Source organism: Molossus molossus, unplaced genomic scaffold (genome assembly GCF_014108415.1).
Source record: "Molossus molossus isolate mMolMol1 unplaced genomic scaffold, mMolMol1.p scaffold_m16_p_4, whole genome shotgun sequence".
NCBI classification, from domain to species: Eukaryota; Metazoa; Chordata; class Mammalia; order Chiroptera; family Molossidae; genus Molossus; species Molossus molossus.
This window is the reverse complement of record NW_023425377.1, coordinates 2,005,420-2,030,472: the sequence shown is the minus strand read 5'-3', so window position 1 is coordinate 2,030,472 and position 25,053 is coordinate 2,005,420. Positions and strand designations below refer to the sequence as shown.

Genomic DNA, 25,053 nt, shown 5'->3' with positions numbered 1-25,053 from the left:
CAATCATTATATAGGAAACACTTAAAATGGAGCCTGGCACTCAAAATTATTAATAATTACTGTTATTAAATATCACCCTGAGACTATCACAGAAATTATGTGGAATAAAAGAAGCCAGACACAAAAAAATTCATATTCTATGACCCCATTTATGAGAAATGCCAGGACAGACAAAAATAACCCATGGTAATATGACTCAGATCAATGAGCGGGGTGGGGAGGGGGAGGGGGCACCAACGGCATGAGGGACCCTGAATGGGATGCTGATTACAGCCACTTGTTACATGTCATCAACCCATGAGCTTAAAGTCTGTGCACTGTTGTGTACCAATTACAACTCCATAAAGTGAGTGTTTAAATGTCCCTGCACAGCGGGCTGTCCGGGACCACTGGGTGCCGAGTGGTGTCCCCCCCTCCTGCTCAGTTCTCCCTCACCACCCCATTTACTTCCCGCACAACATCCATCCTCCCCTGAAAGTTCCTATTTATTAACCTGTTTCTACAACGGATCAGGACGCACTGACAGCAGCCCCTTCGAAGCCTCGCTTCTGTCCCTGGCAGCTAAAACAGCCTGGCACAAAACAAGTGCTCAGGACGCATCTCCTGAACTCAGGAAGTGAGACAGAGGGCAGGAGTGCGGAACTGGCCATGGGCACCCCCTTCCATGAGCATGGCTGAATGACGTCACTGAGCACACCTTCCTCGTTCTGACAGGAGACAAGGAGGCAAAGGAGAGTAAGGAATCTGCCCGAGGTGAGAATTAACAGAGGAAACGGATCTGGGACCCATATCTTCTAGTGTTTCTTTTTTGTTTTTGATTTTTGCTTAGAGTAAATATGGCTCAATTCTCATGTATAGCATACTCTATAAACATTCACAAAATGCCTATAAAATATAATACAAAAATTTTAAAGGCATATTATTTTGAAAGTCCAGTTAACTATAAAAATATCACGACAACCAGATCTTCGTTCAAGCATTAAGCTGTGACTTCCAGTACAAGCACTAATTTAAACAAATCCTCCTTGAGGCAATAGAAATAAAATGGTAATGAGTTAATGGATGTTCCAGTATTTAAGTATGAACAATTATGAGTCAGACAGCTTCTCAGTCACCCGGGATGCTGTTTACTGCCCATACTTCACAATTCAGATAATTCCTAGCAAGTTGTTTCGCTAAGCTGGCTGGAGGTTGAAAATATTTAATCTGTAAACTTGGCGTTTCCAGGAAAGCCCCTGCAAGCACGCCGTGCTTCCACATTCCTGTCAGGTAGGCTGCAGGATGCAATTTGAGCACAAGAACCTGCAATTAAGCAAAAGAATGGCATTGTACAGAACAAGTTTTTGCGTCCTAATCTGATAACTGCCGCTGTAAATTACCTCCCGGAGGTAAGAGAAGTACTACATGACATCAACTGCACATTTCATATTTTGAGAACTAAAAGGAAACAAAGAACATATATCTAACTGAGATAACACAGAACAATTTTAGCATCAAATTAGACTATTTATAAGGACAAAATTGTACTCATGTTTGAAATGCAAAGATAGCAAACTAACTGTTTGGATTCAGTACATCAGAAAATAAACATGCATTTTCTTTTCATATTCTCACATAAACAAAACCTATAATTACCTATTCAAAATTCTGAGTATAACTTATTCTCGATTTTTTCACAATATTGTTTGTCTCTCCATGTTAGATTTCTCCTTCATTGCCGGTGGTTTTTTTCCCTTGAGGCTTGTTAAGATTTCCCCCCTTTTGGTGAGTAGTTTACATGACTTTGCTCACATTCACGCATTCATTCATTCAGCCACTGCAGTACTGCTTGTCTGTGACGTGTAGCACCAGGCCAGGTGGCGTCACAGAAAGAAGTTTTAGAGGGTCAATACCCAGGGGAGGCTAGAACCACCTGAGGAGATGACCTACACATTCACACATTTGAGACAGCATCATGGCTCTCACGGCTAAAGTCTGAAGGCGAGGTGTTGAGAGAAAGAGCTGCCAGCGTCCAGGGTGTGAGGTCACAGGGTTCAGACACTAACCTGGACTGCATGGTCGTGAGACTGGCCTGTTCCCTTCTGTCCCACCCTCCTACCTGATTAGCTCCCTACTGCTTCTGTAACCTTACCCCCCGCCCCCCTTTGCCTATTACCCAACATATTCAGAAGTTCCAGAAGTTAGGACCTTGACAACCTTGGGAGGCCATTCAAGTGGACCTGCTCCCTGCTCCTCAGGCCTAGGGAGCAGCCCAGCGACTGCCCAGCCCTCTCCTTCTGTGTCAGTTCTGTGTTCTCTAACACCCCGGCACCCTTTCTTTCTCATGGTCATTGTCACCCTCTGTGACTTGCAGCCAAGAGCACCTTCACGGAAACGAAGGACTCTCGGGGCTCGCTCACCAGCCTGTGGAGCACGCAGAGATGTGAGGAGTGCTCAGTACCATCACTCCACCAACACCCCAGCTCTTCGCCGACTCGAGTCTGATGTGTGACCATCTCACCCCTGGATCCTCCTGCCCGCCTACCAGGCCTCTCAAACCTACATGTCCAAAACAAACTTCGGACACCACCGCCCCACAGACATCCCCAAATCATCTCCCCAGTGGCAACGCCACACTACCAGTTGCTCAGGCCACAGTTTGAGTTATCCATGGCATCCTTCCTTCTCTCCTACCCATATCCAATCCAATGGGAAAGCCTACTGATTCCACTTCCAAAACAACATCTGACACGTCTTACCTGCACTATGCACACCACCCTGATGACTATGCACACGCTCCCCAGGCCTCCTGGTCTGACTCTGTCACCCCACAGTCTACTCATAACATAATTTGTAACTGAAGAATCATAGGGGACACTGTGTCACTGTTCTGCTCAGGTCCTCAGTAATGGCCAAGTCCACACCACGGCCACAGAGCCGAGTTCTGAAGATCTGGCCCCAGACACCTTGATGACCTCATCTCCAGCCCTCTCCCTAGCTCCGCACCAGCCCCACCGGCCTCCTCACGCACCTACCTCAGGGCCTTCACACTTGCCGTTCTCACTGATACACCCCATGCCTTGCTCCCTGGATTCAGGCAGGTCTCTGCTCGAATGGCTTATTCCCACAGGGCCTCCTCTGATTCCATATCTAAAATAGCACCCCACCCAGCCCGCACTCCCTACTCCGCCCGTTTTATTTCCTCCTCACTGCTGTCCCGAGCCGGCATGTCAGATTCGCATCCGCTAGCGTGCTTCCTTCCAGAGGGATGGAGGTTCCCTTCGAGCGGGGACTTTTTTTTTCTCTTTCTTTTTTTTTTTTTGAAAGAGAGAGGAAGGGAGGAGAGAGAGATAGAAACATCAATGAAAAAGAACATCGACTGGCTGCCTCCTGCATGCCCCTCACTGGGGATCTGGCCCACAACCTGGGCTTGTGCTCTGACCGGGAATCGAACCGGTGACCTCTTATGGGTCATGCTCAACCACTGAGCCACACCGGCCGGGCCAAACGGGGACTTTCTTTTGTTTCTGACATCTATCCAGAGCCTGGAATAGTACCTGGTACAGAGTATGCCCTTAACAAGTGCTTGGTGAATGAATGGAGGAAAATGCCCACATTGTAGTCAGAACTTTGTACGTGTTTCCTTTTTTTTCTTTTTTTAAATTTTATTGAATTTATTGGGGTGACACAGGTAAATGAAATCGTATAGGTTCCAAGTATACAATATGATCTGTATATTGCATCGTGTGTCCACCACCCAAAGTCAAGTCTCCGTGTTTCCTTTAGCCTTTCTCAAAAGCCACCACCAGAACACTCACCAGCTACTCCTCTGGGAATGATGATACATTTCTGCTGCTATTTCTCCCACACAATTTCAACATCTTCCTCCAACAAGAGTCTAGCTCAAGAGCAAAGAGGCTGTCCGTGCCCAGGTGCTGGGCTCTGCAGGTGGTGATCACCCCCCCTCACATCTCTGTTTTACTCACCCCATGTGAAGGCACCTGCCCTGTGTGAATTCCACAAAGTCCATGCCTTAGCTGGAAGGCCACCGTTGCCTTCTCTTTGTCAAAAATTTCTATAGTCGGGGACCAACAGATCTCACATGAAAGGGTCCATTTGCACACAAAGGCATGCTCCATGTTGACACGGGCGCATGTGTGCTGGTGACTCATGGCAACCCATCCTAACCCATGCTATTTCACACTGAAAGCTGGTGTCCTAGACAAGGAGAAAAAAAGACCAAAGCAGCGTATAAAAAATAACCAAAAGCGTGAAGAAGTGTCGGCCAAATGAAGCAAAAAGAACTAATCTGATGCAGGAGAGCATGAGATTAGAGTTGGGCAGACCTGGGTTTGAATCCTGGCCCTGCCACGGGCCAGCTCAGTGCCCTCGGGTGGGGCCTTGAACATCTCTCATCTCCAGTTCTGAGAGCTCTACGTGGAGCTAATTACACCTGCCTCAGATGGCGATTACCAGGATCAGAGAAAATACATTTAAAGGAGGGACTCGATAAATAATAGCCGCTGTTAAAATTAGTAATGGGCTATGCAACTAATTTTTCAAGTTAGGAAGCAGGAGACTTACTATTTCCCTTGAAAATGACAAAAAATAAAATCATTTAACTGTAAGCCTAAAGCTCACGTTCGGAAGGTCATGAGATAATGTTGAAATATAGGGGCGAGGAAGGGGCGGCGAGATGAGGCCTCCCTCCCAGGTGAGACAAGCTGTGTCAGGGTGCTGACCTCGGACAATCGGGTTAGAAGCAGGTACAGAGCTTAACCTGCTTCAATACGTGTGACACCTTTTGAGCCAAACGTTCCGGTTTTGAGACGACCCTTTAGGGTGCAGAACAGAGCCAGTGCCCTCTTTGCCCACCTCCTGCGCCCGAAGCTGCTCTTCCTAGGAGTGGGAAGTAATGCGTCTCAGAATGATGTATAAGAGCGCGGAGAACACCACGTTCGAGCTGATTTATGATACCCCGCACAGCAGGTACTTAATAAATATAAGAGTGATGATGAGGTGGAAAATATGAAACCGAAAGGCCTTGCAAAAGTGTAAATATCCATAATCAGCCTCATCTCATCTCTTTATTAAAAAGGCGCCCGTCATCGTCTTCTGGGACCGCGGCTTTGTCGCCGGCTCCTGGTGGCAAGCACGCCGTTTGCGGGAGGTGGCCTGAGCCAGAGCCACACCAGCACCCTTACACTATTAGCGCACCAGGAATTAATCAGGCTTTGGCAAAAATGTGCAAGTGAAAGAAGAAAGCTTGTAAAATTAAGAGCTATTTCATTCCGTATCCCGCCGTGCACTGGGTCCCACAGGCATGCACTGGGTCCCACGGGCGTTCAGCAGAAGCGTCAGGGTTGGAGAGGAAGCTACGTCCATCCCCCACCCTGCCCTAGCACTTACTCTTCCCAGGACTCATCCCAGGACTCATCCCAAGCCAGCCAGCCACGCTGCCTCCACAGCGAACTTCCAGAGTATCTCCCAGGAATCTGCCTGAGCTGATTTCTTTGCAGCCAGTTTCTAAGAGAATGAGAAATGCGTGGCTCATCATTGTTTCCACCCAACTCGAGAGGCATTTGTTATTGGAATCGATATAAAGGTAGATACCCAAGCAACGTTTAATAAAGAATTAAAAATAAAGGATAGCAGTTTCCCATTTCTAAGGTAATGGATCTTCTTACTAGAATTTAAAAATATGGCTTATATATATATATATATATATATATATATATATATCACTCTTTTTCCTGTTTCCAATAATCAAATGGAAACACTGGCCATAGAAACGTCAGCACCGTCGAGGTTCGAGCAGGTCTGGATGCCCAGGCTGGACGCATGGTTGGGCTTGGGAAGGGCTCTGTGCTGCCCAGCAGGGGAGCAAAGGCCCCCAGTACTCTCCTGAGTGCATCTGAAACTATTCGGTCACTTGTTACACATGCTCTTTTTGAAAAGCAAACAAGACCAGACCATTCCCTTCTCATGAATTTTTGTCTCAGTGCAACCATCTGATGGCATAAACATTTGACTCGTAGCTCAAGGGTGTAGCAGTTCCCGATTCTTTCAGACATTCGTCTTTGAAACCTTTACATTTGGCATATCGTCTTTAAATTACACTGCGAACTGCCCAGTTATGAAATATAGTCCAAATGTTCTTTTTAATCACTTAAAGCTAAATGAAGAAGACCTGTTTGCCATTAGCTAAATACACTGAATGTGGGATAGGCAAGAACACCTTGAAATAATGCTTAAGTAATCACAGAGCAACTCTCTGCAATAGATGAGTGAACCACTAATTAGACGGAGGGCATAAAACTGTCATGGCAGGATAAAGGGATAAGGAGACATCAGCAGTGATTACTGCTTTATCGTCGGAGGAAGTAGCATCAAACACGGCTCAGTAAGAAGAGGAAAAACCCACAGCTCTGTAAGTAAACACCAGCTCTCATTACATCAGTACTTGGAGTAAATAGTTCAGGCTGACCAGGACTCTCCAAGAATTACTCAGAAAGGGAGACTGGAGCGCAGGGGTGGGGAAGGGCGTGTGGCAAACAAGAATTACAGCACCTGTTTTCTTAATCTCACACATTTCCAAGACAGACTTTACATCGCTGTTTATTAAGAACTGGGGTAGGGCTACCAACTAAGTTACTCTTTTCAAAGATGAGCTAGTCAATGTAACATGTAAACAGTGCCAACGTGTGTAATGGTTTGTATTTTAAAATGACTCACATTCTGTTGCTGGGAATAATCTTGTGTCCTTCTCTGAACCAGGTCACTTGAGGTCTGGGGTAGCTGCTGATGGGCAGTAAGTCAAGAACAGCTGCCTGTCCTTGAGGAACCGTTTTCCTCTGGTCTGTAGCCACGAAATTTCCCATATCTGCAGGAAAAAAACAGGCCTTTTAAGTTCTTGAAAACTCTTTTGCGAGGGGGAGGGGCCCAGAGGGAAATAACGATTTTAGAGCAGTCCTCATGCTGCTGAGATGAAGCAGCGAGACCAGAGACTGAGCGGTAGTGCCCATGGTGCAGACTGGCAGGGAGTGAGGCACCAGGCAAGGCCCTGCGTCCCAGGGCCCATGGAGCGCACACAGCGGAGCCTCTCGCTCTGTGTTGCCGTGACAACACGGCAGCGTTTCTAACGCGTACGTGCTGGAGGAAACCATGGAAGTCTTCCTAGTGCCACATGAAACCGTTTCAGACACTACGGTGAAGAGCTCCCAGACCTCTCCCAGCTCCCGAATCTCTCAGGCTAGTTTGACCCAGGCACGTGCCGGTGCCCTACTCACCTGCTGCTTCCCTTCATTTCTGGGGTGACTGTCTCCCTCACAGATACTTTGGGAGAAATAATTTTTAACCCGATTCATTTTTAGAAAGTTCTCCCAACCCCATACTGCTTAGTGTGGGGCAGGTCGGTTTTGTTCCAGTCTTAGTGCTACTTGTTACCAATTTTAAAAATGAGATTGCAGGGAAAACCCCAGCCATTGGGATGTGGGTATAAGTGGCCAATTTTTTAATTAGTAACATTTAAAATTTTTGAAAAACTTCCATATTATGATTAGGTACACATATATGTATAAATACATGGATATGACATATATGCTATATTTATAGTCTGAATGTATGGAAGTTTGGAATAGGCCCTGGCCAGTTTGGCTCAGCAGTTAGAGCATCAGCCTGCGGTCCCGAGAGACCCAGGTTCGGTTCCCGCTAAGGGCAGGTACCTCAGTTGCAGTTTGTCCCCAGCCCTGGTTGGGTCATGTGGGTGGCAGCCACTTGATGTGTCCCTTTCACATCGATGTTTCTCTCTCTCTCTTCCTCCATCTGAATTAAAAAAAGAAGAAGAAGTTTGGAATAGGCCATAGAATATCTCTATTATCAATGGCTTTTTGATTCAAAAGAAACTATTTCCTATGTTAGAAGCAGCATTTAATATTCTAAGAAAATAGGAACTAATGAAACAGATTAGAAAGTATTTGTGGTTACTTTAAATTAAATTAGCTATCAAAGAGAAGAAAACAGAGATAAGAGATAAAGGATAGAAACAGAGATAAATAACTAAGCAAGAAGAAATCCAAAATTTAATTTTATAAAATAGAATTTGCTGTATCATAATAAATTCCAAGCTGTCAACTTATTCAAATATGTTTGAGGTATGATTTTATTTTGTTTCCAACTGAAAAAAGTTCTAAACTATTCTGCAGACTTTTTGGCAAGTGACTTCATAATTCAGAAAAACTCATGCATTCCTAGTAATTAAAACATAAGCAAACATGTATGAGCTTCTGCATCTCACTCAGTCACTAGTAAGTATAGAACAATAACATAACTAGAAAGTATTTTACTTCCTATAAGAACACTGAAAACTGCAGGCCTTAACCGTGGTCAAAATAACAGAGGAGAGAACGCTGTCATCCCTGGTTAACCCTGTCCAGTTTAGGAGCTTCTTAGAGTTCTTGGACATCTATTATGACGTGTTAGTATAGAATTTAAAATTTCAGGACACCCTTGGCTTTCTTTGAAAGGAAGGGACATTTTGATAACACATTCACAACATTAGAAGGCAGACAGGCCACTTCTGATGGCGCGTACCTGTCACGGATTTCGGGCAGAATGCTTTGATCCGTTACACTAGAATTCCAGCCCTGCCTCTGCACAGCTCCTTCAGTTACTCTCAGAAGGTTCCTCCTCCAACAAGGGTCTGCCCAGCAAGGAGCTAACTAAATCACTGCAGCATGAACACCACCTGGGGCATTCCTGTCCACATGCTACTGCTTGTTGTGCAGCTAAAGATTTCAAAACCCATCTTCATTGGAAGACCTGATTCTAACTCAGTGACATTTTACCTATTTGGGTTTAATATTTTTCATTTTATAGACAGTTGAATTTGAATACAGTATAATGAAAGCTAAAAACAGTTAACTCACTCATAAAACAGAAGTCATCCTGTTTTTATTTTTTATCTATTTATTTCTTTTACCCTCCACAGTGCTTACTGGGCCCTCGATCGACTGAATTGAGAAAGCGTGCTTCACTTCATTAGCCCCCTGGACCAGCTGCACTGGCAATTTACTTCTCTCTCAACCAATCCCGGCAACTCCTCTGTTCCGACAGAATCTGAGACAGGACCTCAGCCGAGATGGCTGAGCACCTCTGACCGGCACCCGCACTTGTGCCGGCTCGTGGAGGCCTCGGGGTACACGTACATGCGACTTGGACTTCCGATCTTCTCTGCAGGAGCGCTCCCATTCTGTTTCGCACCACGCAGCGGTAAAACCCAGCATCCATCCTCTGCAACGATGGGATTATATACCTGCCAAAAACCGGACACACGTATTAGCAGGGGTCTCTCCAGAGCAGCCTGGCATCTCATCTGGGACGTGCTCAACGAAGACTATTTTTGACAAACTAATATCTATGCAATACTTCCCTGACCAACACACTTACTGCAGCTGCAGTGTGAGAGATTAGTTCATTGATCTCCGTCTCCCCAACTAGCTGTAAATGTTCCGTGGAGCGGGCCCCAGACCTGCCTGCTCCTCACTGCACCCCTGTGCCTACACAGCGCTGTGCACATAGGTGTCCCTCACAGCTGGCTGAAGGAATGCGGGACGTAAAGAGCTAAGTATCATTACACTTACACTAGGCTTCTCCATGCAAAATTTGCATAATTCTCTCAGAATTTCTAAAACTTCTTTCTGGAACTAGCAACAGTTTGAACAAAATGTGTCATTTCACTCTTCCTAACAGCCTGAACAAGGCTTTCAGGATGAGGCACAGATGTCACTACGGCAGGGGAAGCAGCGACATCCTTGCAGACGTGGCCCCTCCGCTCACTGTTGTGGACATCTCCCAACACAGCCTACCCCTCCCCTTTCTTACTTCTCCACACAGGGCCTGACATTAATTTTAAAACCTTTCTGGAGGACTGAAAGGTCATTTCATTTGTATTTTCCATTCCTGTGACTATAAGTAATCATCCTTCAAATCAATGCCTTTCAAAAACCGTCAGTGAAATTTTATAGGGGAAAAAGTAGATAGAAGACACAGTTTCCATAAAAGCCCTGCTGCAGGTTTACTGTTAGTTTTATAACTCAGGATGTTTGGAAATCCACAAGCAAGTAGGATATATAACCCAGAGCCATGTAAAGTGAGTTTTACAGCTCCGAGGCCAAACCTTTCACGCTACATAAGAGAGCCCATTAATTGGTTTCTAGGCCATTTTCACAAACAAATCAAGAATAAGGTTTAAAGTCTGAGGCTTGGACACTTTTCACACATGGGACGGTGTCTAGCATACGGAAGAGAGAGCTGCAACTCAGGCGAGTGGTAGCCTATTTTCTGAAAAAGAGAAAAAAATGTGGTGATGTGATCCTTGACTAAAAAGATGTTCTGGTAGTAGTCATCTTCAATTTAAAAAAATTGCCTCTTACAAAGTATAATCAGAGTAACCTAAGTCAGGTAGTAGGCACTACAGCAAATGTATATGATGTTGTATTTGCTCAGTTCTTGAGCATGTCTTGTAATCACTTACATTCAACTAATTGCTCATCTTTTTTACTCAGGCATGTCCAATTAGTTGCCCCGGAAAGGGAACTGATAGGCATAATTTTTAAGTGAATGGAACATTTGGACAATACAGCTAATTCAGTATTAAGCAAATATTAATCAAAGTATGCTTTCCCTCTGATAACCATCTTGAGATCCTATGGCAAGATTAATAAAATCTTTGATGAGAAAAAATATTGCTGCGTTTTAATTTTCAAAATTTCATTCGTTTCTGAGGCATGGCTTACCTCAAATAAAAAATTAATTAGTGACTATAATCAGAATCATATCAAACTAGAAGGAGGCGCGATTTTTATTATGCACTGTGATTATAATGAGGAGGAGCTTTGAGACGACATTAAAAGTCAACAGAAGGTTTTTGGAAAAGAAATCACAGTTATTGGAGCACATACTTGAAAAACTCTAAGGACAGTTTCACCGTTGCAGCGTAACCATGTTTACATCATTGCTGTTTGTGCTATTTTTCCTTTTTGGAGGACCGTGAATAGGTTTTCCATGCTGACGAATTGCCATGGCGACCCTATACACTAACGCACAAGCAGCGCTGCTTCCCACAACGCACGGAACCCGCACAACGCAGCGTGGTGGGCATATGCTGTTTTGTACCACATCTTTCGTTGAATGTCTCACCAGGGGAAAAATGTACAAAAAAGTTGCAAAGTACTCCACCTATTCCAGGAATTCCTACACAAAGTATGTTCCCCTAACAGATGGAAATATTCACCGCATGCCCATTGTTTATAAACACACATTTTTCAGCAGAGAAAGTTTCCTGGCTCTTTATAAGAAACTCTGATGAAATCTTAGCACCATATGCCACTAAAACATAGAGAATGATGCTCCTGTTTCAAATGAACATGGCCGGGAATGTTTGTATGCACGTATCACAGGTACATGCTACCAGGCTAACAGAACGTTTTCCTGGCTAGTTCATGATCAGGAAGAGCAAATAAAAGAAAATCCAAAAAAAATCACAACAAAACCAAGGGTTTAAATGTCCACTTCTGCTGAGGAGGAGAACACTGCAGTTCTGAACTGCCACTCAGATTGGGCCATAGAGCTTCTCTAAGAAGCAGTGTCAGGCCCGTTTGGGCCCAGGAACAACTGCTTTGACCAGCACTTCTTGGAGTGGACAGCTGGCGTTTTGGTTTCCTAGTATCTGCCCCACTTCCCATATCTGGAGAATGCTCCCCTCTCGGTCCTGCTGGAGGCAGACCCAGACGCCACCGTCCTCGTGCACTGGGGACTGGGATCTGGGGCTGGCGGTGCACAGGAATGGGTCGAAGGGAGCCGTGTGGGCAGCAGCGGTCCTGGGCACTGCGGAGCCTTGGCCAGGCGAGCAGTGCATATGTCCTGTGCCTAGCAGGGCAGTGGCCCCAGCAGTGGCATTACTTTCCCGTGTCACCAGCAGCAGAACCCTTGCTCAGATAAGAGGGAAAATAGCTTGCCCCACTAATGCTGTAGTGTGATGTCCTTGCAGAAATGGTAGCTATCTTGGAGGGACTCTGATGGACGGCACTCAACAGCAGGTATAAGTGCTGCTGCGGTGCAAAGAATACACTTGCTGTGACCCTGTTGGGCTCCACCTTCCATCTGAGCCAAGGCCGTGGCCTCCAGGTCCCTGCAGCCTTGACTGGCTTCATACAAAGTGCAGTGGGCCCATGCCTCCGACTTCTTGCTTCCTGTCCCTGGCGCCAGAATACTGATAGGGCACTCATGCCCGAGTAACCAGAGGTGAGGGCTAATGGCCATGAGGCCATAACTCATCAATGGAGGGAGGGAGCTCCAGGATGACTGTTTTCTTCTTTCACCCTTCAGGCTGGACGGTCCTGAGACACTTCATAAGGCTCCCTCAGTTCCCAGTGGGACTGAGCAAGAGCACCTGTAATGACCATCAACTTGGTAATGAGCGGGTCTCAGTTCTGCATGGGCTGTACTGGGTCCTCCTCCCGCCCTGTCACCCGCTCCTGCCGTGGCGCTGCTGCCTGAGAATGCATCCCCAGACTACCGCCTGCAAACCTGTGCCTCCCGCGCTGTTTTTAGAGAATTCAGGTTATTACAGGGAGCAAACCTGATTTGTTGCAAATATTTTTTCTGGTTTATTACTTGCCCTTTAATTTGTAATAATTATTTAAGCATACATTGTAAAATTGGATATGGTTGGGATTTGTTTTGGGTGAATTCTTTCAATACTTTTTGTTTGTATATTTAGAGATCATTAACCTTTGTTTTCTTATAGTTTAATTTTTTAATTTAACTCTTAAATGTATCCAAAAGTTATTCTGGTGCTTGGTATAAAATGAGGGTCCATTTTGATTACCATTTCCAAATAACTGATTTCTTTACCATTGGTTCTAATGCTCATTTGAGTGTATATATTTTTATGTCTAGTTCAATGCTCTAGTTCAAACTCCCTTCTGGAATTTTCTGTTTATTTTTATACCACTAATATGTTATATAATTACTGTGGCATTCTAATAAATATTTTGTGGAAGAAAAAATTCTTCCCTGTTATTCACCTAATGTTTTGAAAATTTTTTGGTGTTTTTGTTTACATTTCTACATAAGCTTTGGAATCATCTCATGAATCAAGTTACCCTCAAAAAAAAAAATCACAGTGAGAGTTTTATTGAAATTAGGCTAAACTTCTACAATAATTTCAAAGGAATTGACATTTTTACAATGTTTAGATTTCTTACCTAGAATTCTCTTATGTAACAGTGATGTTTACTATTTTCTTCATGCAGAGTCTACTCAATTCTTATAAAGGTAATTCCCAGGTATTTAATGATTTTTATGGATACTATGATGTTTTTTTCTTTTTACAAGACTTAAGAAAAGGTAACTTTTCCCTTAACAATTCTTATTTTTTACTGGAATAGAAATACAAAAAGAATAAATATCCATCAAAGTTCTATTGTTACACTGTCATAGAGATTGACCCACAGAGACAGGCAACATAAGGAAACTGTAAGATTTTCAGCAGTTCAGAGTATCCAATTATTCCTCCTTTGTAACAATGAGTATTGCACCTAGCAGTAAGAAATTCTTGGCTTGGAGATATATACTTTGAATATAACTGCAAAATAATTTTTTATCCAAAAATAGAAAATAATTTAGAATAAATGTGTTTTTTTTGGGGGGGGGGGGACAAACACCCACAACAGATAGGTATCTGCCTATGACACCTATGTATGCAAACTTGCTTTATTAAGCTACTATCACTTTGCCAATGTAGTCATATGTACACTGTGTGTATATGTGGAAATGAGCATGAATATGAATAATACAGCCTCTGAAATTTGCCAGATTCATCATTCAGTTTAACCACAATACAAACAGTGAAAATGCTTTTTTTTTTGTCAAAGCTGCAAAAGGTAAATTTATATTATTTTCTCTTTTATAGTGTTAGCATTTTCATAACTGACACCAAAAGTGTTGGGGGGGGGGGTTAGGGGTAGGGATTCAATTTCAGGCAGGAAACAGCTATCATTTTCATAAGGTACCATGTTTTCCATTTGAGACTTGGAACAATCTCAGGGAGGTTAATGCATGACAGCTGAAGGTGATTATGGGAGGTAAAGAGACAAAAGAGTAATTTGAAAAAAACAGTATGTGATTCTTAGACAGGTTTTGTATCTTGAAAAAAATGATGACAAAACACGATGGATCCTTGATAACCCATCTCTGTGTCTGAAGCCCTCAGTGAACAGAATATAATTTATCACGTCTGATCCAAACCATTCTGCTTCAGAAAACCCGTTTCTTCTTATCAAGCTCCTAGTGACGTGGTAGCAAAGCATCCACTTATGTTAATGACCCATATGTACCGAGTTACCTCCCTGATCTGGCTTCAGCACAACAAGCTTTGTCTTCTTGTCTATCCAGGAGCCGCGAATGAACAGGTGCACCCACTGGTGCAGAGAGCAGCGGGGAAAGGATCCATCTCCTCCAATGTGTGAAAGCTGTTCTACCCGAACTTGAAACACTCTCATATATAACATAATGGCATAGGGTATGTTTTAGCATTTTAGAATAAAACTGTTACACCACTCTTTTAAATGTATCCAGTGGAATCTAAATAATAGAGTGAATTTTATATCCACATTACCCATTTTTAAAAAATGAACTGTGTAACCAATACAACTTTCATATTGTTTCTTTTTACTCTTTGAAGTTGAACATTAAATCTATTTACCCCACAGAAATTTATGCCTTCAAGATACACACTGATTTCCCATGATACTTTTCTGAAATAAAAATATACATATAAATGGCAATTTAAAGAGAATTTCCTTTGAATAAAAAATTCAAAGTACTTAAAAAAATGTCTTCTGGGTTACATGTTCACTGTTAATCAAAACACAATAAATGTATTACATATTTTGAAAAATAATGATTAAACTTATGTGTTTCTTAATGAGATGGAAGTGGTTGTTTTTCTTTCAATCACTTTACATTTCGTTAATGGGAACTTATTTACTGCTAGCATGCACAGAATTCCATGGACATTAGCCACAGGAAGAGGAAGAAGTTCTGAGCACCTGTTTGCATGCCAGTCATTTACATCCAACGAATGTCAGGAGAAATAAACAAGCAGAGAAGAGGCTGAGACACAGCAACAGGAAGCCCAGGAAAGTAAAGCACAGACAGGGATCCAGACAGCGAATGCTCTTTTATTGAGCAAGTGAACTAAGTGTCTTCTGCGGGGAAGTCTAAATAAACGTGAAGCCGACTTCCTGCAGTGTGTGTTGCTTCTACATCAAGACATCGTGGATCTGCCGTGTACACAGAACTTGCTACCCCTCCTCCCTGAAATCTGGGACTGAGCATTCGGGTGAGACACAGGCAGAGTGTGCTCCCTAGAAGACTATTTCTCAACCTGTTTTAAATTTCAAACAAATCTTGGCTACTCCCATTCTAATGTATGCGAATGGTGAGCTGCAGAGCGAGGCTGTCGCTTGCTGCCTGAAGAAACAGGCACACTTCTTGCAGGTGCTGTTTGCTCCTCTCTCATTAAACATTCCTTCCTTCCTTCCTGACAATCAGGGAACAGAAAAGGTGAGGGGCTTAGCTGAAACCCGGGACAGCTCTCTGCCCACCTGCACGGCATGTCTCAACTGAGAACTCCAAGACTGGTCAAAATACTCCATTTCCAGTGTCAGACTTCATTTGCAGTCACAAGAAATATGTATAGAGTAGAAGGCAGGAAGCTCTCCTGTGGGTTGTGTAAAAGAGCCCAATATTTTGAGCTGTGTGTGTGCTGCGCCCTAAGGTGGAGCTGGGCAGGAAGACGCAGTGGGAGGTGTGCCCTTCTGCAGGGACACAGGAGAACAGGAGAAGTGGGAGAGAGAGCTGACAGGACAGTGCCCACATACAGGCGTGTTCTCACAGCTGAGTTTCAGAAAACAAGCAAGTGGAACTGAGAATCTAGATAACAGTTCATCTGCCACTTGCCCATGGCCATGGCCCCAGTGTGAAGACCATTGCAGATCATCCGATTACTACTTATTTTTATTAGGATGGAAAATCTAGATACTTTTAAAACGTCATTCCTTTCTTCCTGAGGCACCAATGTTGTCATTTCATGTTTATGAGACCCCTCTAAAGTGGGCTTTGTTATATCCATTTTACAGATGAGGAAAGTGAGATCACTCTGGTTAATAACGTGTCCCAAGTCCCACAGAGAATAAGCTGAACAGAAGTATTTGAACTCAGGTCATCTGCTGCTAAAGCCCATGGCTCACAGGGTTCTCATTCCTAAGTTCACTTTTCTCTTTCTTACATCCCTCCTAACAAAGCAAGCCCATGATGTCACATTACAATAGTACACAATGCTGCCTAGGGTTTAGTAGTAGGTAGCTTGGGGTATAAAATATGCCATGTACACACATTAGAGCCTTTTCCAGCTCCCAACACCACGAGTGAGGTGTGACCACCCTCTGTGGATCCTGAAAGTGCGGCTCGTGGGTGCCCTGCCCGAGGTCATCTGTCATGCTGACTGGTGAGGAGTTGGGCTTCAGACCCAGGTCTGTGTGATGTCAATGAGCTCTTAACTGTTACGATGAATGGCTCCCAATATGCCAAACTGACAGTATAGGCCTAATAATGCAAGAGGTGGCCACAAGCTCTTATGTCACACAGATGGGTGGATGACACAACTGAGTAAAGCCAGTGTGGCATGATGAGGTGGGGGACCAGAGCGCGCTGAGGACCGGAGTGGCCGTGCCTGCTCCTGTGTGGGGCTGCAGAGCCTGGTGGCCAGGCGTGCTGACTGGTCAAGAGGGGCCGGAAAGCACATTTTTATATAATGTCTTACCATTGTTAAATGCTGGCAGTCAGTTAAGAAATCTATTCTCTGTGTGTGTCCATGTATAGACTTTAAACTGACTTTTTAACCACACATACACTGCACTGCAGGCAGGCAGAATGAGGTTCACAGATCACCTATTAGAACCTCTGAGTACTCCATTTAAACTATCTCAGAAAGACTATTCTCGTTCCTGTCTCACTGTAACGAGAGCATGGAATTGCTGGTTTGTGCTGTCTGGGGCCTCCTGCACTTCTTGGGCAGTGACCAATTCTCCGTCCTGCCTAGAACGGCAGCACCTAGTATACTAGTCCTCGCACAGAAATGGAGGGTAAACAAATAGGAACCTGGAAAGACCCCAAGGCTCATGAGCTGGTGCTGCTGCTTCCCAGGTGAAGCCAGAGCTCAGATGTAACCTGACCTCTGGCTTCCCCTGTCTCTGTCCTTGCACTTGGTCCCCCAGCACGGAACTCACTCCTGGACCCTAGTACCCAGCACCTGGCAGATGCCCTCCCCATGCCGGCCCTCCCGTGGATCCCTCTCTCCCATACCATCTCTGCAAGCTCACCAAGGCAGTGTCCTTGCTCACCAGCTGCTGATGATCTAAAGATCTGTTTAAACACTTGTGTCCTCAGTCAGGAGCACTAGGGGTGGGGCTGTGGCCCGGAGCAGATTTACATTCTAAAGTGGTTATTTGCATTCCTCTGTAAGGAGAGTTTTTTTGGGTCTGGTAATTTCACTACTGGGCTTAGTTTTACAAATATAATGATACTTAGGTGTAAATATAACCTATATCAAAATATAAATCCCATTCTAAGTACATGATCAAATCTACTCCTTTAATCTTTGTGCTATTGTGACCAACAACGCAAATATCCTCAGCACACCCGCCTGGAATGGAACCTTATTTTTAAGGAGTCAGTTACTTGTATTCGCTGGTGTAGGTGGTGAGTTCGGTGTCATTGTGCAGCCACTTGAACTCCAGAGGCCAGCTCCCCTCCGCCAGGCAGGTGAGGACAAGGCGGTTCCCTTCCAGGTGAACCTGCGGCAGGCCCGGCTCCGTTTTGAAGTACGGCACGACATCATCTGAAATATTCAAAAGTAGAAGAAGAAAGAAAAAAACTGACTAAAGTGCACATGGAATGACATTTATTCAATTAACAAATCACTCGTTTAAATAGACCTGGTTTTAAAAAGTAGAAACGATGGTTATTTGACTCCGCTGAAACACGCAATACCCTAGATAACATTTCAAAGGCTGAAGGCCCACTGATGGTACCTATGGACAGCATCTGACAAGTTCATCCAGCTATTTCCACTTACGATGAATACACACTTATCCACGGGCACAGCGAGCAAGCTCTGCATACAAGCCTGGGCTGTAACTAGGCATTCTACTCTCCAAGTACTCATAAGGGGCTATACTGGGCTCTGAAAGAGAAATGACCTCATACAACCTTGTTGCTTTTTTAAAAAAAGTAACTGGGATAAGCAAAACTAATACACCCACAGATGACATGAGTCACACCAGCTCCATCTCTCACACATGCCTCTTTGCATGACTCTCCGAGGGCAACAAGACTGGGCACCTGTGTGTATTCGTACAAAGTAATACCACACAGCAACGGTGATGAACCAACTACTGCCACACAGCTCACAACCTGGATGCATCTCACAGACGGATGAAGTGCAAGGAGCCAGGTAGACAGTAGTCCCTCGCACGTGCTTCCACCAAAAAGTCCGCACAAGTTAGAAACCAGGCCACACTACTCTGTGGTGTCCACAGGTCAGGATAAGCATTGCCTCTGAGGCTGGACAGGGCATGTGACTGGGCTGCACATGGAGACCAGGTTGGATCTGCTTCTCTGTGTGTTTACATGGGAGGTACTTGCTTTGTGAAATTTCATAGAAAACCATTCTCTATATGACTTACACAATTTTTGTACATATGCTTCAATAATTTTTTTAAAAATATATGAACACAGGACATGCAGCTTCTAGTTCTTGCCCCATCACTAATTCCCTACATGACCCTGAACAGGCCACAGGGGGTTCTGTTTGTTCATCGATAAAATAAACAGAATTAGATGACTGCTCACTTTTCTAATGAAATCCCCAGAGCACAGCAGTATTATCTGCTCCTGTCTGCCTGCCAGGCCTCCTACCCTCTCAGCTCACATGCTTGGCCTTTAACTCTGATGCCAGGCTAAACTCCTTCACACCTGGATGCCCCTCCCCCAGGGAAGCCCTTTCACACCTGGATGCCCCTCCCCCAGGGAAGCCCTTTCACACCTGGATGCCCCTCCCCCAGGGAAGCCCTTTCACACCTGGATGCCCCTCCCCCAGGGAAGCCCTTTCACACCTGGATGCCCCTCCCTCAGGTGAAGCCCTTTCACACCTGGATGCCCCTCTGGGCTCTGTGCAGCTGACTCATTCTCACCCTTCCTGTTAACAAAGCTCCTCCCCAACAAGCCCTGACAAAGGGTGACTTTTATTTCAGTCAACACTTATCAGATTTTGAAACTAACTGATTCTGGTTTATACCCTGTGCATCCCCAGCACCTAGAACAGTTCCAGGAACAAAGCAGGTACTGAATAAATATTTGTTGAGTGAGTTAATACAGTAACAATGACACAAAGAACAGTGAGTTGAACTGGGAACTGTTCTAAGTGCTTGCCATGTGCTACCCTATTTCATTCTCACAAGCCCTAAAAAATCGATGCCATTGCACTCATTTCACAGATGGGCAGACAGAGGCACAGGGAAATGAACTCACTGATCAAGGGCACCCAGACAGTAAGTGATAAAATCACGATGGAAAACCCAGATAATCTATTTCAGAATCTACCGATTCCACGTAACCCGAAATGTCACAAGTGTCTCAGTAAGGGAACTTTCTCCTCAAGAACCCATAGCTTAAATACAAATTTCTGATAAATCTGTGGAATTACTTGACTGGACTTTTAAATGAAATCGCTTTTAAATGAAATCCCTATATCAAATAGCATATTAACTATTAAAATTGAGACTGTTTTTTCCTCCAACGGTTGTGCATATAGCTGGCTCTATTTGTGCTGACTGGGTAGAATTCACAGAGTTTATTCTGCCAGTGGATCCCGCTGCTGATAGATATGCTGCAGTCTGACCAGCTCTCACTCAGACAAATGAATGTTAGCTGGCATGTGGGAGTGGAAGCGCCGATCGTAAGGAGAGGTAACCTGGTCAATGCAACCCATGCAGCGCCTCAGAGATAAAGCTCAGTGCACTCAAGTCCTCAGAGCGGTCCGTGTGCCCAGGTCCTGAGGCAGTGAGTAACCTTGGGAAGCACGAGGGCTAGAAAACACGTGGTTCTGCTGCAGGTGGTGGGGTGGACGGAAGCAGAGGGGAGGCCAGCCTGTGCCGCCCTACAGGACAGGCACCCTGGTTTCCATGCCATCCCCATGTGATTGGCAGTGGTGTTCTCTCCACATTCCCAGTACTCATGTGAATAATACATTGCATGGTCACCCTATTTATAGGCCTCGTCAACAGTACTGTCAATATTATGATGGTGGTGATTAGCCTTTGAAGGAGCTGTTGTTAAAAGCTCATCTGGCTGCACTGTGGAGGAGTCAAGAGGGACAGAGAGGTGGGAGCAGCCCAGTCAGGGGGCAAATGCTCCGAAAGGTGACACAGTGGTAAACACATTGGTCTGCAACAAGCCCTGGGAATAAATGCGAAGGCGATAGGCGCTGTCCCATCAGAGGTCACAGTCTAGGTCTGCCGAGGATATGACGCGGCAGGCGTGGCACTGCGACCGCGAAGCATGTAACCCCAAGGCAGAACTCCGTCCTCGCCCTGTTCCCCGAGGGCCACCGCTTCTGCTGCCCATCACGCGCTCCGAGCTGCCTCTCCGGCACACCTTTAGGTTCTGCTTATCAACCATGCCCGGTCGCGCTGCGTGCTGTGTGCCTCAGCGGAATCGTCCGCTCATGACCCCAGCAGGCTGCGAAAGCCCGACTGCCGCGGCTACGGCTTGGCTACCTGGGGCTGACTGCGCGACAGGCTTTAGGAATGTCGTGCCATCTGCACTGTGTTTGACAACAGAAAAAGAAATGCCACTTCACATGGCTCCAGTGTCCTACAAGAGTAAGTCATGAGCAATACACTTTTTTGAGAGAAACATGCTTCAAGATAGACACTCAAGAATTTGAATTTGGTTTTACAACTGACAGAGTATCATCAACTTAATATATGATATAATGGTTTTGATGGAAACAATACTGTAATTCATTTTTTCACGGAAGTCATAGTTTACTAACCACACCTGCTATGCAGAAATCACGCTGGGTACTGTGACCTGGTAGGAGAAATCTATAACGAAGTTTCACAGAGCCGGCAAGCCAAACACCTTGTGACGCAGTTACTGTAGAATACGGTTAGTACAGATGCTAACGCTACATCAGGAAGAAGGTGGAATCTTAAGTGTCTACGTGAAAATTAGTGCCTCAAGTACTTTTATGTCGACTGGCCGATGTGCAGAACAGCACAGTATCTCTCTGAGCCCAGCACTGTTTACCACTGACATATACACAGCAGATCATAATATTTAAAAAGGTACAAAGGTAACAAAACACAAAAGCTTTGACGAGAAAGACAAAAGGATTTGTATCCAGATCAGCACAGACTGTGAATGCCTGTGATATTTATACACCTTAAGTGGAACAGAAAAGAGTCTGAAGAGGTCCATAAAAACAAAAATGATTGGGTTATCTCTGAGATAAGATGAGCAAACTCTGACCTGGGAAAAAGCCATGGGGTCCACCTGATGTGGAGGCAGAGTGAGTAAGTGAGTGAGTGAATGAATGCGTGTGTGCGTGCGCGTGTGCACGCGCTTGTTTTCCCAAATAATAACTAAAAGATTTCCTCTTCCTCAGGAAAAACGAGCAGAGATGAAGTATGCGTCTGTATTCTTACGATGAACATTATAAGACCCTGGAATGAATTATTAAGGAAAACTGTGACATTTCCATTTTCACATACTTTTAAATAGAACATAAATCATTTATGAAAGAGAGAACCTCATCTATCTGGATAACACAGATTTAAGGTCCATCCAGAGGAGAGGGATGAACTTAATGTTCTCTCAAGACAACATCATCATTTTATGATGCAGAAGTCACTTCCTGAAATGGACTCCTAGTTTTCGGATATATCATGAACTTTCCTGTCTAATGTGAAGATCACTGTGCTCATCTAGAAAGGAGCCATGACCCACTTGCCACGGTAAGAACCACCTGCACGGAGAAGCTGGGGGATGAGAAGCTGTGAGGTGGGGCCATGTCCCGTGGGTCCAGGCTTCCTACTGCCAGGAGGGTGGACTGCCGTGGGGTTAACTATCTGCTCACAATGGAAATCGGAAGCTCTTCTCCCAGAAACTAGTTCATGATAGAAGGGACAAGAATCAACCACTAGATGCCCTGAAAGTTAGACTCTACCTATTCTTGTGTCTCCTCCATTTTAAAGTGATTGTGAATAAAGAAATAATAATCCGCTTTCGCTTAGCAGAGGACTCCACCAGACCACAAACAAGGGGGTCTAAAGCAGAGGAGCCCCAGGGCTCTGGGAAGGTGCCGATGAAATTCACCAGGCCCGCCCAGCAGGTGGGCCGGCCAGGCAGGCAGGACTAGCAGCCGGACCCTGCCATCAGCCAGGCCGGGACCTCCTGCGACCGAACTCTGCTTTTCCACCGCTGAATTTCCCAGGGCGACTAATCTTTCGGTTTAAACCACTAATCTTCCTTTCAAAACTTCTTTTATATCAAATTCAAACATTTTCATGCCCCAAGCTTATGAATTTACCACTAATGGAAAGTTTCATTTTTCAAATCCCAGGGAGAAACAAAAGCACAAGGCATAATGTATCATTTGTGAACAACTCTTCTGAAAAATGCGGGTAGCAGGTCCTTTTCTGGTAAACACAGCCATTCAAATCCAGCTGCTGGCAGGTGATTATGTACACCCATTGAAGCCAGGAATTTAATCTCACAGTGTGCACTGCTCTTTCCATCGTAGTAATATTAATCTTTTTAAAGAAAACAGTGGTACATTTCAAATGTATTTCTGAGATAAAACTTAAACGTACGATAAGATATGTTCTCTAGTTAAATATTCAAATATGGAGAGGTCACACTTCAACACTGCAGGAGGGCACTGTGAGGGAACTGTCTCGGGACAGGTCCTCTGTGTGCTCTGGGACACGCCCACGCAAGCGGCACGTTCTCCAGCCACCTGCGTAGACGCTGTGGTGGCTCATTGTCAGCAGGAGGAGGAGGCAGTGGTGCGGTGGGGCTCTGTCCTCAGAGCTAATTCTTAGGCTGCATTCTCCCAGCTTATCAGAAATATTTTCCAGCAACAGACCTTCAAACATAACAGGATGTACCACCATATTTGTGAATCTGAAAAAAGTAGGCAACTTCTCTGCATGTCACTTTTATATATTTCCACTCCTACCTTATAAAAATAAATATGTCAGAAATTTCAGGGTGAAAGGCACCTACAACTGAGCAAATATATATACACATATACATGTACACACACTTATATATATGATTTAAACATAATAAAAAGTAATCACGCTATTGTGACTACAACGCACAGGAGCAGGGCTTTTCGAGCTGTCCCATCTCAAGCCCTGCTGGTGGGCATGACGGGGAGAGTAATGGCGAGTCAGGCCACTGTGCATGCAGCCTCTCCGACCAACGGCCAGGAGACCCTCACCACCCCCCAGGGTCCGCAGAGCTCTGCCCAGGAGGCGGCCCACGACCGGGTCCCTCCTGTCCCAGTTACAAAGGCCCTGCACCCTTCCTCAAGCCTTTGCGGGGTCTTCTGGCTGCTCAGCACTGGGGACACAGCTGGTCCCTGCCCTGAGCAGCCAGAGTCCAGGAAGTGAGGGACCGGTCAACAAGCCAAGGGTAGTGCCAGGAGGTGAGAGGACAAAGACATGACACTGCTGTCTGCAGGGCCCTCGCTGAGGTTCACAGCCATGGGGCTCCCACAGCTGAGGTGCCCACGTAGCAGCCAGGACAGCGTCTGAAGGGGCACCCGTGCCCAGGGAGCCCAGGGCCACTGCACAGAGCAGGCTTCACAGGCTCCGCGGCTCCAAGGTCTGAGAAACGTGAGGGCCCCGGGACGCCTTAGTGCTGCCTCGCTCCCCAGTGGCTCCCAAAGGCTTGGAAAGGCTTGTTAAAACACTGTCCCATCCTTTATGACAAACGGGAATTTTTTTTAGATCAACGCACTCCTCCATTCCCACTAATGCGTGGACGTGTGCAAGCCCTGCTGTCTGTCTGTCTGTGGAAGGCAAGCAGTGCTACAGGAACACCCTGGCACCCTCAAGGCCTCTGAGGATGAGGAATGGCCTGGCAGGGTGCCAGGGACTGCAAAGCTTGGTTAGGGGCAGAGTTTGGGGAGCCAGGGGCCAGGCCGCCTGAGCACACACCATGTCAGCAAGTGAAAGGCAAACTGCTCACCCTCTCCCGTGTCCCTGTCCCAACATTTTCTGGAGGGCGCTGTTATCAGAAGTGAGAAAGCAGACCAAAGCTTGCCTTGCATATTCCTAGATCTCACTGTAAAGTCATCATTTGTGTGGGATTTTCTCTGAGTAGAATAGTTCATCTGCAGTATTTTCTTGGTATTTGGATCTGTGCACATGAAAATGGGCAAAGCAGGAGGGGTCCCCGAGATCCCCCATTAAACAGCACTGGGCACAGTATGCCAGTGCATTCAGTCAGGACTTCACACTGATGACCTCTGTTTTCTCTGAGATCAGTGCAAATTAACAGCATATTTAAGGGAACTCCTGGGGTAAACCTACCCTTCCAGTGTTTCCCCTAAGAAACCATCCAAGCTTTCAGTGAGATTAGTCTACAGCGCTGTGGATGGTGGGAACAGGCATGTCTGCAGGTAAGGGCTGGTCTGCTTCTGCACTGTGCTAATCTGCTCCATCATTCAAATTAGTCTGCAGGGCAGCCGATGTGGGGACATGCATGTCTGCAATTATGGGCTGGTTTGACCCTGTACTGTGCTAATCTGCCCAGCATTCAAATTCATAAGAAGAGACAATGGGATTAAAGCAAGCCCCCTGTTCCTCCAAACTGAAATAAACTTCCAGCTCTCCAACAGTTTATTTCAAACTAGAATTGCACCGCATTGTC

At 45.3% G+C, this 25,053-nt stretch overlaps 1 protein-coding gene across 1 annotated transcript in view; it reads right to left on the bottom strand.

Annotated features, from left to right (window-relative positions):
- SDK1 (sidekick cell adhesion molecule 1) overlaps nt 1-22,180 on the bottom strand; it is a 370,727-nt gene extending 348,547 nt beyond the window's left edge. Inside the window, exons 1-4 of the mRNA XM_036242102.1 lie at nt 22,117-22,180; nt 17,785-17,944; nt 9,186-9,292; nt 6,715-6,862 (exon numbers count right to left, since the gene is read on the bottom strand). Of these exons, the coding sequence (XP_036097995.1) occupies nt 6,715-6,862; nt 9,186-9,292; nt 17,785-17,944; nt 22,117-22,180 (479 nt within the window). The remainder of the gene's footprint in view (nt 1-6,714; nt 6,863-9,185; nt 9,293-17,784; nt 17,945-22,116) is intronic.
- Nucleotides 22,181-25,053: the final 2,873 nt, after the last annotated feature.